Here is an 11,099-nt window from a genome sequence, read left to right as displayed (position 1 = left end):
AATACTTCGATAGCACGCTCGTCCTCGCTGCTTGTTGCAGAGGTAAACATTCAAGGATTTGCTGTGTTACGTTTTGTGGCAAGTTGCTAATTCTATCGGATGTTGCATGATGTTGCTGCTTAGCTGTGGACATGGTTTTGATGAATCTTATTTTTTTTGTTTTTGTTGTAATATGGTTTTGATGAATCAATTGTTTATAATAGGGTTGAAAACTTTGAGATTTGGAGGAAACAATACATGGACTCAGCTTATATTGCATGAAATGACAGAGATAACTTCGATTTTTCAAGGGAGTTGAAGAGATGGAGAGGAATGGTCGAATGGAGGATCACATTCAATGAACTGGTATTGATAAACTAATTGGTCCATTCCCCTTTACACAGTAGTTACGAATTTACTTCCCTCGAAAATGGGTGATTATTATAGCTGAGAAGATGGCGTTTTGAATTTCCATATAATGTAAGAATAATTCCCAAAGTTGATCTGAATTCCAATGTGGTTATATGTTTAGATACTTTGCATTATACTCCTCCCTCTTATCTCATTTGAAATACTATCTCCGTCCTTTAATTACATTCCAACTTTTAGCATTTATTCTTCACATACAATAATAGAGAGAATTAGGAATGTAATTTAAGGAAGGAGGACTTCCTATCTAAAATATTAACTGCATACTTGTGACTCCGTATATTTTTGGACAACGATACTCATAAATCATACTCCCTCTATTTTTTTATAATTCTTTACGTATTCAGGTACTCTATTTTGGGTTTTTCACTTTAATTTTATGTTTCTTATTGATAAGCTGTACAAATATTACAACTTTATTTCTACTCCATATTTTAAATTTGTATTCATCTACTGTGTTTTATTTTCCAAGCAATTGATACACACTTAATTGACAGTCCAAGAACAAGCAAACAATAACCAAGCAATGAAGAACTCTCAAAAAAAAAAAAAAAAAAAAAAAAAACCAAGAAATGAAGAAGAGAGGAAGCCAAAAGGAGAGGGAGGAGTTCCTCAAAAAAAAAAAAAAAAAAAAAAAAAAAAAAAAAAAAAAAAAAAAAAAAAAAAAAAAGGAGATGGAGGAGACAATGTGAATGTATGAAATTCAAATCCTCCTTACCAAATACTGTTTACCATCTCCCCAATGCCTCTGTCAAACTAAGAGGATGGCATGAGTTTTGATCGGATTTAATAACAGTGAAAGATGGGTCTGAAAACAAAATTGCAACACCGCGAATACTTTTGTCTTCAAAAAATTAAGCAAAACGACCTAGTATTGTTTGTTGCATTCACCCCAATTACCCAAAGCGAAGTACACGGTGCATTTTTGATAATATTAACGACCGACACCAACCACCACGACCACCATCATCCTGTTGAGAATAGTGAAAGACTGAAAGCGTACATAAACAATGCACAAGATTATGTGTGTTAAATTATTAAAGGTACAGAAACAAAAGACGATGACATGATAATAATCTACCATACTTGATCAAATAGCAATTGCAAAAAAAATTATTAAAATCACCTGTATTGTTAAAAAAACCTTACCTTTATAGGAGACCTATCAGTTTCTTTCTTTGGCATGATATTAATCTTTGCAATTGGTGAGGCTCGACGATACTGCATTGCTTCCTCGATAAAATTAATCGTTTCTTCTGTAGTCATATTGAGCTCAATAGTCATTTCCTCCAGTGCAGGAGAACATGCAAGTAGAAACTTCATAAGCAGCAACCCATTAATCAACTCCGAAAGACCCATAAGTCGTATCTTCTTAAGGTATGGACGACGGAAGCAAGAGCCATCAATCTGGGCTAATGGACCATCATGGACGACGTGTTTATAGCATGGGCAATTTGTTGCCTGAATTATATGGAAACATGATTTCAGATAAGTGTCAAGTGTCGCGAAAGAGTGAAAAAGAGTAAGGGAAAATTGGCCTAAAACAACATGATCGACCTTTTAACAAGGTGCTTATAGCAACATGAATTTTGACTAGTACAAAGTCGTAGCAACATAAATTTCTTCATTAGGTGCACGAAAAATCATAAACAAAACCATCAGAGATGGGTAGTCATTAATGTTTTATTATTATAAAAAATTGCATTACATTGCATGTCTCAATTTGCATGCAGAAAAGTGATCAGGAGAAGCTAATTAATGACGAAATTAACATGAGCCAATTCAATGAACAAAAAATTGTCAAAACTTACTTCAATATGTAGTAGCTCCAAGTTTGGGGAGCTCATAAATAAGCAGAGAACAAGAGAAATGCTGGAATGACAGAATAGTGATATTTCTACAAGTTTGAGAGTTCGCAACCTTTCCAGATCTTCTGGAAACTTTGTGGGTGATCTTAAATTGTAAAGCTCTACTCCCTGCAATTTATATCAAAGATTGATAAACAATAACGATACTACAATAATTGACAGATAATTTAAAGTGTATATCAGTATATGACATATTCAAATTCATTACACTTACTCTCCAAAATGAGCGTCCGAAAATGAGCTTCTTAACTTTGCACAAGTTGCTGAAGAAGTCACTCATGTGATCGCTGCGTTGATACTTAAAACTATAACAATCTAGGGATAGCTTGTTTATATTTGTTGTTCCCTCCAAGGATAAATTACCAAGCCAATAGTCCACAAACAAGTCTTGAAGTTTCGGAGCACAAATAGTCAGATTATAAAGTCGCTCAACTAAGCTTATATGGAGAATCTTAAGCTGAGGGCATTTGGAAATAAGAATTTCCAACAGATTAACCGCTGTATGATTGCCTGGACTAACGTAAAGTTTCTCTAATTTAAGACTAACAAGGCATGGCAACCCCTTAAATGTAGCTGGAAGAAAGGACAATATGCAATTGATGAGTGTCAAGTGTGTCAAGCTCTCACAAGAAAATATATATACATGTACACAAGTTCTTTCTTGGACTGCGAGCATCCTCTAGTGTAAATTCCTTAACACCATTGGAACTAAGATACTGCATCCACTGACTAATGTCATATTCTTTTGGAAGCCAATAGGGAAGGTAAAGAATGAACTTTAATATCGGGCCAGCATGACTAAAAAGAATATCATAAACAACATTTGTATATGCCAATAAATTGTCTTCAGTATCCACTTGTCCCTTCAGAATGCTAGAAAAGAGATTCTGATCAAGGAAAAGTTGGGAAATTGAAACCCATTCAAGTCTCCAATGGCTCGATAGGATGCTCATCCTTGCTGCATCACGCAGGGGTAAACATTCTAGGATTTGTTGTGTTACATTTTGGGGCAAGTTGCTGATCCTATCAGTTGTTTGGTTGAGCTTGAGCTTGCTTGCAATCCAAGTTGCAAACATGTTGATGAATCTAAGGGATAGAAAAACGGTGGTAGACTTGTTAAAATTCTGACAGAAATGAGATTATGCAGCACGAAATTGAAGATAGCTTTGATATATTTCTGCAGTTGAAGAGTAGATGGTTCACATTAAATACATGAATGGAAAACCAAACATTAATCTAAAACCTTAATGAAAAGAACTGCAAATGGCAATTATTTTGAAAAGAGAGAGCTCAACATGTGACATTAAAGCAAATGATAAGATCCTTTAGAGAAACCAACCTTTTACAGAAAAACCAATCAAACCACTTGATATAGAAAAGGGAAAACAATTAAAAAGTGAAGTATCAGACAACATATCACTAAAGAAAAGCAAAAAACTTGAATAACATAGTAAAATATAATAAACACAATCTCAACTCTATTCCTCATGGACTCAACATCTAAGAAAAAACTAGTAAGAACATGTTTGTTCACACATATTATGAGGCTTAAACCATGATGACATTTTTTCACATGATTCATGTCTAGCCATTGTAGCTATGTTGCAATTTAGCATTTCACTGCTACCCAATGCCATGTTTGAGATTCATACCATCATATATACAAGAAACAAAAACCAATGCAAGCATTCCCACATAGTGATATAGTAGTAAAAGATAGAGAAGCTCAAATTTCACCAAACCGAATAAGTGTTAAGAGAAGGCATTTAACAAGGGCAGATCACAAACTAAATACAGAGTACTCTACCAAAATATATACTATGGAGTATTATGAAGAAGCATCAAATGCCAAATTGAAGGTAGAAGCAAGAACATAATCCTAAACCGATGTGACTTCCCTACCCCAGCCTTCCTGATTCTACACCCAATAAAGAATATCTTAATATGTTTATGCCATTAATAAGGTCAAGAGCTTAGCTTTTCAATTGACAATTAGTTTACTAAAAGCTAATCCATGAAGATATTCCTGGATTGTCGTCGCTAGATCTTAGCAACAGGCCTCAACACCCTAAGCACTCTTATACTAACAAGGTCCACACTTTTGGTTTCAATGGAATCAACTCATCTAGGTTTTCTCTAATTATTATATACTCCATTATTTTTTATTAAAAAGCAGCAGCTACTTAAACAGAAATGAAACTCAAGTTTAGTACAGAGTTTAATCTCTTCTTCAGAAGCAAAAAGAGAGGCAATACAGTTAGTATTACAGACCATGAATAAGTTAGAGACTAGTCATTGTTAAAGCAGTTTTCATAGGTGCCAAAAACAACCTCATCTCTGAAGGAAGTTGAAGCTCTCAGCTGCTGCCTTTCTTGCCTAGCTACCCAATCAGGATCCTGCACTTGTGCCCTCCTCCCAAGCTTTAATGATGCTGTCTCGCACTTCTGGAGGTATACCCTGCATTCATCATATGCATTGGTTAGGTCATCCCAAACCTTTCCAGCACTCTGAATACCCTTCACAGTACTCTGAATACTACATCTGTTTTACTACTTGTATTATATGCAATAATTGTCAAAAATGGATGTTTCACAATATTTGAAAAAAATGTTTTTTTTTTTTTTTCCTTTTATGTAGTCATTTATCTCTATCTCTTCATCGTATGCTTAACTTTTTTCTTTATTAAACACTCACAAACAAATTTTGCTTAGGAATCTTTGCAAACTCATTTGTTGCAAATAATATGAAAGAGAGATAGTAAATACTTAACCAGGCCACCATATATATTGTACAAGAAACAAAAACTGATGCAAGCATTCCCACATAGTGAATTGTAGGAAAAGATAGAGAAGCTCAAATTTCACCAAACCAAATCAATTTCAACTGTCAAGAGAAGTTATGTCACAAGAACATACCACAGACTATAGTACTCTACCAAAATATATACTACAGAGTATTATGATGTAGGGTCAAATGCCAAATTGAAGGTAGCAGCAAGAACATAACCAAATCCGATGTGACTTCCATACACCAGCCTCCCTGATTCTACACCCAATGAAGAATATGTTAAGATAATAGAAATATGATTTGTGCCATTAATAAGGTCAGGAATTCAGATTTTCAATAGGTAACAAATTCACTAAATAAAAGCTAATTTATGAATAAGTTCTTGGATTGACGTCGCTAGAACTTAGCAAGAGGCCTTAGTAACCTAAGAGCTCTTATAGTCTTATACTAACAAGGTCCACACTTTGGGTTTCAACTTTCAATACAATCAACTCATCAGTCTACTAGTTATCCATCCTACCCTACTTTCTCAAACATTCTATTGATTCGTATCACACATGTGTTAACCTAACTTCAAATAAACGAGCCAACATCTAACCTTTGTGCAACATAGACAGAATAATACAAAGTTTATACTGAAGACATAATTACAAAAGTTCTAATTTCCAGTGTCATAAAGTTCCAAAGTTCTAATTTCCAGTGTCATAAAGTTCCAAAGTAGTATAACATCTAACCTTACTCGGTCAGGGTAAGGGCGAAGCCAGGAAATAAAATTTGAAGGGGCCGAAACTTATATTAACTAAGATGATATTATATATGTTTTCAGTTGCAAACTTTTTTGCTTTTTCATTATTATAAATTAGCTTTGACTATATTTTTTTGATAAATTTTTTTACTAATATATAACAAAACATATAATGTTATTAGCTAGTAGGTTTTACGTACTATGTTTAGACTCAATGTATAGTTTCAAATAAACCAGGCCATCCATTTTAATTATCAAAGATATGGTGACAGCTGTACAATATGTTAATAAGTGCAATCGTGCAAAACACAAAACACTGTGATCAATTTTAATTAAATAGAAAAGGAAAAAATTATTCCTTGTAGTTGATTTTCAACAAAATATCTTTAACCCATAGTTTTGTTATTCATCAAAATAATCAAGATTACATAGAATAATACAAAACCAACAAGATTTTGGCTAGGCTTAAGATTGAGGGCTTGTGTACAATGTTAGGAGTTTGATTTTTTTTTGTTTCCCCATTTGTATTATGTATTGCCATTGTGGCTCATTTGTTCTAAAGATTAAAGACAAATATAAAATAATACAATAATCAAATTTATGCTATACAGTTAAGTCAATTAAGAATATGAGGAAAATAATTATAAGAAAGATTGTAATAACAAATAAACAACAGAACAAATAGAAACATTGCAAGGATTCCCCTCAAAAAAAACAAAAAGAAACATTGCAAGGATAAGAGGAATATTGGAAACTAATAAAAGAAAGATTAGAATGTGTAAAAATAACAAAAAAGAAAAGGTTGAATGGATAAAAACAAACAAAGAAGACTCGATCTTGGGACCTCTTTGTCAATGGGGTGTTATATGGTCGCTGACGGACGGTATCATGTTGTGAAATACTACCTCTAGGTAAATTTCCACTTTAAATTAATTTTTTGACATTGAACCACTTTTAAACAACCAATAACAAACAATCTACTTTTAACTCCAAAACCAACACAACCTACTTAAATTGCTTCATCACGCAGAAACCCTCAAACCCCAAAAACACCACCTCTTACCCCAAAATCCACCATCTTGTAGCTCAAAACGACCTAACCAATTCGCAATATCCCCCAACCACCCTAAAAATAGTCTTACCATGAAAACCAACCCCGCCTACTCAACAACCACCCAAAAGTTTAACCCTAAAAAAGAAAAAGAAAAAAAGTTTGCCAAAGGTCATCAAGTGATCAACACATAGTCTTTTACAATATTTTAGCTTTACAAGTAGTTCTAAAACCTTTCAACATTTCCACTGCCCCATGCAGGAGAACTTCGACTTGAGAAGTACTCAAATTAAAGCTGCTACAGTCACTACTCAGTAGACAGTACAATATTCAATACAGAACAAATATCTATTGCAGAAATACAGACCTTATTTACTTAGTCTTGATTATTATCTCAGCATTTGGTGATGCTCGACGATATTGCATAGCCTCCACAGCGAAGTCGTATCTTGTTTGTAATCTCATTTTTGCACTGATGAATTCAATTGTCATATTCCCTAGGACAGGAGAACGGGCTAGAATGTATTTTAATAATTGTAGCTCACCGCTCAACCCTGATAAACCAAAGAGCTGTACTTTTCTGAGGCATTGAAGGATGTAAGAGCAATCAATCTGAATTAAGTGATCAATGATGCCATCTATATTATCCTTAGCCTAAAAATAATACAAAGGCAGATCAGATATTATCCAATGATCAAGTAATCGAACAGGGCAATGAAATTGACAACAGAGTGAATAGACCATATGAGCAACAATGAAATTGACAACTAAATACTACCTCGGGTTCTTATTATGTGCAACAAAAGGAATATTTATATCTTACAAACAACACCACTTTGTTTCACATAATAAGAAACGGAGGTGATAATACTTGTATAAACTTACTTCAATGGATAGTAGCTCTAACCGTGGGGAGCTCGTAAGCAAGAGAACAACAAACGAAATATGGAATTGATTGTACAATGATATTTCTACCAAATTCAAAGTTCGCAACTGTCCCAATTTTTTTGGAGTTTTTTCGGGTAATGTAAAATGATCGAATGTCTGTAAAATCAAAGAATTGACAAAAGCGCACATTGATCAGTAAAGAACAGTTGAAATGCTATATGTTGAAACTTTAACTCAGTTCACTTACCCGCCAAAAACAGCCTTTCAGAGTGAGATTCTTAACATTGGCAAAGAAATCGAGGATCTCATTCCAGCAGAAAGGTAACTTAATGTCCAGGTCTACTGTATCTAAAGCCATAGTTTCTTCAACACGTAGCCAGGAGAGTGAACCTGTCACAAACAAATTCTTAAGTTTTGGAGCATGAATTTTTAAGGTAGCCATTTCAACAATCCTTAGATGGAGGCTCTCAAGTTGTGGGCATCCTGAAATAAGAGTTTCCAACACCTTTGTCTCAATACAACTGTCTCGAGGATTCAAGCAGCGGCTATACAATTCAAGCTTAGTAAGGCATGGAAATCCTTTAAAAGTTGGAGGGAGGGAGAGGAGTTTGCATCGGGTGAGAGTCAAATGTGTGAAGCCCGAACATGTGAACATACAAGTAGGCAAATTCTTTTGCAGACCGGGAGCGAACTCCAGGGTGAATTCCTTTATATCATCAGCAAAAACATGCCGTATCCACATGTATGTTTCTCCCGGGAACCAAAAGGGAACATAAAGTACAAACTTAGATATTGGTCCAGCACGACTAAGAAGTATATTGTTAACAGTATTTGAGTAAGCTGATGATATGACTGCGGGTTCATTTCTTCCCTTTGTGATGTCTTTACAGAATGACTTATCAAGTATAAGCTGTGGAATCGAAGCCCATTTATACCTCCAATGTTGCGACAAAACCCTTGTCTTAGCAGCTTCTCGTAGCGGTAAGCATTCTAGGATTTTATGTATTAAATCCAGTGGCAAGTTGCTGATTCGATCAACTTTCACACCACGTCTCCGCTTGTCTATGGAAGCTCCAACGCCAGACATACTATCAATTGATTTTAGAAAATAAGAGTGAAGGCAAGCAAAGACAATTCAATTAAAACTAGTGAGATGTCAATAATTTATAGCATGATAATTGTAGCTGTAGACAAGCAGGTTTTATTAGAGTTAATGACATATTATCATCATTATATTTGTGACAGTTGCTATGTGAATGTATGTGAAGTAATCTAGTGATAAATTAGTCAAAATTCTAGTTAGCTAAACGGAAGGAGAAAAACAATGAAAAGGGCAGTATCAGAACACAAAATCGCTTTATAAAGCAAACAAAATTGAATTACAAGTAGCAGTAAAACATAACATATATAACCTCAACTCCTTTCCTAATGGATGCAAGCAATATCTAACAAAAACTAGTGAGAATATGTTTATTCACACACATTATGACATTTAAACCATATTGCAATTGCATCACTTTTGCAATTCAACATGTCCGATCCCTGCAACAGTCTTTATTCATACTATATATATAAAAAAAAAAAAAAAGGAAAAAAAAAACACCACTGCTATTATATTACATAATCACCACATACAAGAACTTGGTTCACCATATACAAGAGCTTAGTGAAATTAACTGATATGTACCACAAAATGATAACAGCAATAGATAGACAACACCAATTTCACCAAACTAATTAAAATTTTCAAGGGATGTCAACTAACAAGGGCAGATCACTGGCTAAGTACAGAGAACGAAAATATATTCTATTATAAGTGTTAAATGCCAAATTGAAGGAAGCCATAAAAACATAACTAAAAAATTGATGTGATTTACCTTCCCCCCAGCCTCCCTGATTCCCATCCATTCTTATTTAGTTCAATTATTCAGATTTACAATTGACAGCTAATTCACTAAGAAATTCTTGTATTTCCGTTTGTTGCTAAATCTCAGCAAGAGGCCTCCATTCCTTTAGTTCTCTTGACAAATTCAACTTTCCTCTATCACCTAGAGAAATCTTTGATACATTATCAAAACTGGTCATTCATCCACCCTCTACTTTCTCAAACATTACATCGGTTCTTGTACCATTAGTTATCCTAACTTCAAATCGACGAGTCAACATCCAACCTGTGTCTATTTTTTAGATTTTTATGGACGAGTCTAAAAGACTCGTACAAAATAGATTGAATATTACAAAATTCCCACTAGAGAAAGTCTATAACATACTTAAATTGTTTCTAGTTTCTGGAGAGATAAACTAAAGATTAGAAATTTGAAGTTGCATATGTACGACACTCATTGTGAACCAAAATAATACAACACAAGGCAAGGGAAGCAACCAGTTAACAAAATCCCATCATTTTTTTGAGCAACTTTAAGAAAAATGAACACCCGTTTAAACTAAGTGACACCATCTTTAGATACGAACCATTTAAAACATAATTGATGATAAATTGTCAAAGTTTAACAAAACCCTTGAATGACACAATCAAATAGGTAAGAAAAAAGCAAATTCAAATTATAAAATCCCCCCAAAAAAATCATATCACTCAACAAAAGAAACCAAGCAACAGAATAATTAGCATATGCAATTCATCTAATTTCATATACATTAGTTTAGATAAACCAAAAAAATAATCACTCAAAATAGAAACCCTAGAAACAGAAATCAACACAACAATTAAAGCAATTTAAAGGTAAATTGTAGTGACCATACCGTGAGACGTGGTTGCAATTGGTGAAATCCACTAAAAGATTGGGTGAGAATCGAAGTACGGATACGGAAATTAGTACCAAATTTCAGGAAGCCATTGATTTGGGCAAAGTGGAGTAGCTCTCAAAGTCTCAAACCCCTAAAACTGCATGATTTCGACATCAAAAGCCAAAAAAAATGCATAATTTTACTACTAGTATAAATTAGTTTAAAATTTCGACCACTAAACCCCAAAAAGCTGCACAATTTCATTAATAAAAGGCCTAAAATTCCAGAATTTTAACATATAAAAAAACCCCAATTTCAACAAGCATGGACCCTATTCCCCGAATTTCATAATTTGCAACAACGAATTTCACTTTAGGCAAAAGAAATTGAAGTGTACAAACCTTTTTAATCAAGCAATTGCACAAACTCCACTTGAATTGCATTCGAAAATTGATTCAAAATAGGTGTTAGTGTTCTACTGTACGTATGTATCAGTGTTGTGTTTGGTTAATGGCATCAACTATAACTAGCTTTTTGGCCCGTTCAATTGCACGGGTTGTTACTTGGGTTAATTAATTTCATATGTAGGTATACTTTTATACGAAGT

At 34.0% G+C, this 11,099-nt stretch overlaps 2 protein-coding genes across 6 annotated transcripts; both read right to left on the bottom strand.

Annotated features, from left to right (window-relative positions):
- Nucleotides 1-1,304: 1,304 nt before the first annotated feature.
- Nucleotides 1,305-3,352, bottom strand: LOC145600389 (F-box/FBD/LRR-repeat protein At1g13570-like). The gene is made up of 5 exons (XM_081656286.1): nucleotides 2,920-3,352; nucleotides 2,491-2,849; nucleotides 2,220-2,384; nucleotides 1,558-1,869; nucleotides 1,305-1,379 (listed from the first exon to the last, which is right to left on the bottom strand). The coding sequence occupies exons 1-5, from the start codon at nucleotides 3,350-3,352 to the stop codon at nucleotides 1,305-1,307; spliced, it is 1,344 nt and encodes a 447-aa protein (XP_081512412.1).
- On the bottom strand, nucleotides 2,905-10,725 carry LOC145602025 (F-box/FBD/LRR-repeat protein At1g13570-like). Of its 5 annotated transcripts, XR_014104485.1 has the most exons (7): nucleotides 10,508-10,725; nucleotides 7,995-8,835; nucleotides 7,745-7,903; nucleotides 7,227-7,513; nucleotides 5,192-5,321; nucleotides 4,607-4,733; nucleotides 2,905-3,362 (listed from the first exon to the last, which is right to left on the bottom strand). XR_014104485.1 is itself a non-coding variant. In XM_081658134.1 (5 exons), the coding sequence occupies exons 2-4, from the start codon at nucleotides 8,832-8,834 to the stop codon at nucleotides 7,232-7,234; spliced, it is 1,281 nt and encodes a 426-aa protein (XP_081514260.1). In that variant the 5' UTR covers nucleotide 8,835; nucleotides 10,508-10,724; the 3' UTR covers nucleotides 3,909-4,733; nucleotides 7,227-7,231. The 5 variants fall into 5 exon arrangements, 2 of the variants coding, with proteins under 2 accessions (XP_081514260.1, XP_081514261.1); XR_014104484.1 differs by lacking the exon at nucleotides 5,192-5,321 and having other exon boundaries at nucleotides 2,905-3,453; nucleotides 10,508-10,724; XR_014104483.1 differs by lacking the exon at nucleotides 5,192-5,321 and having other exon boundaries at nucleotides 10,508-10,724.
- Nucleotides 10,726-11,099: the final 374 nt, after the last annotated feature.

This window comes from Chenopodium album, chromosome 21, assembly GCF_948465745.1.
Source record: "Chenopodium album chromosome 21, dcCheAlbu1.1, whole genome shotgun sequence".
NCBI lineage: Eukaryota > Viridiplantae > Streptophyta > Magnoliopsida > Caryophyllales > Amaranthaceae > Chenopodium > Chenopodium album.
Note: the sequence above shows the minus strand (reverse complement) of the source record. Positions and strands in the feature narration are given on the sequence as shown.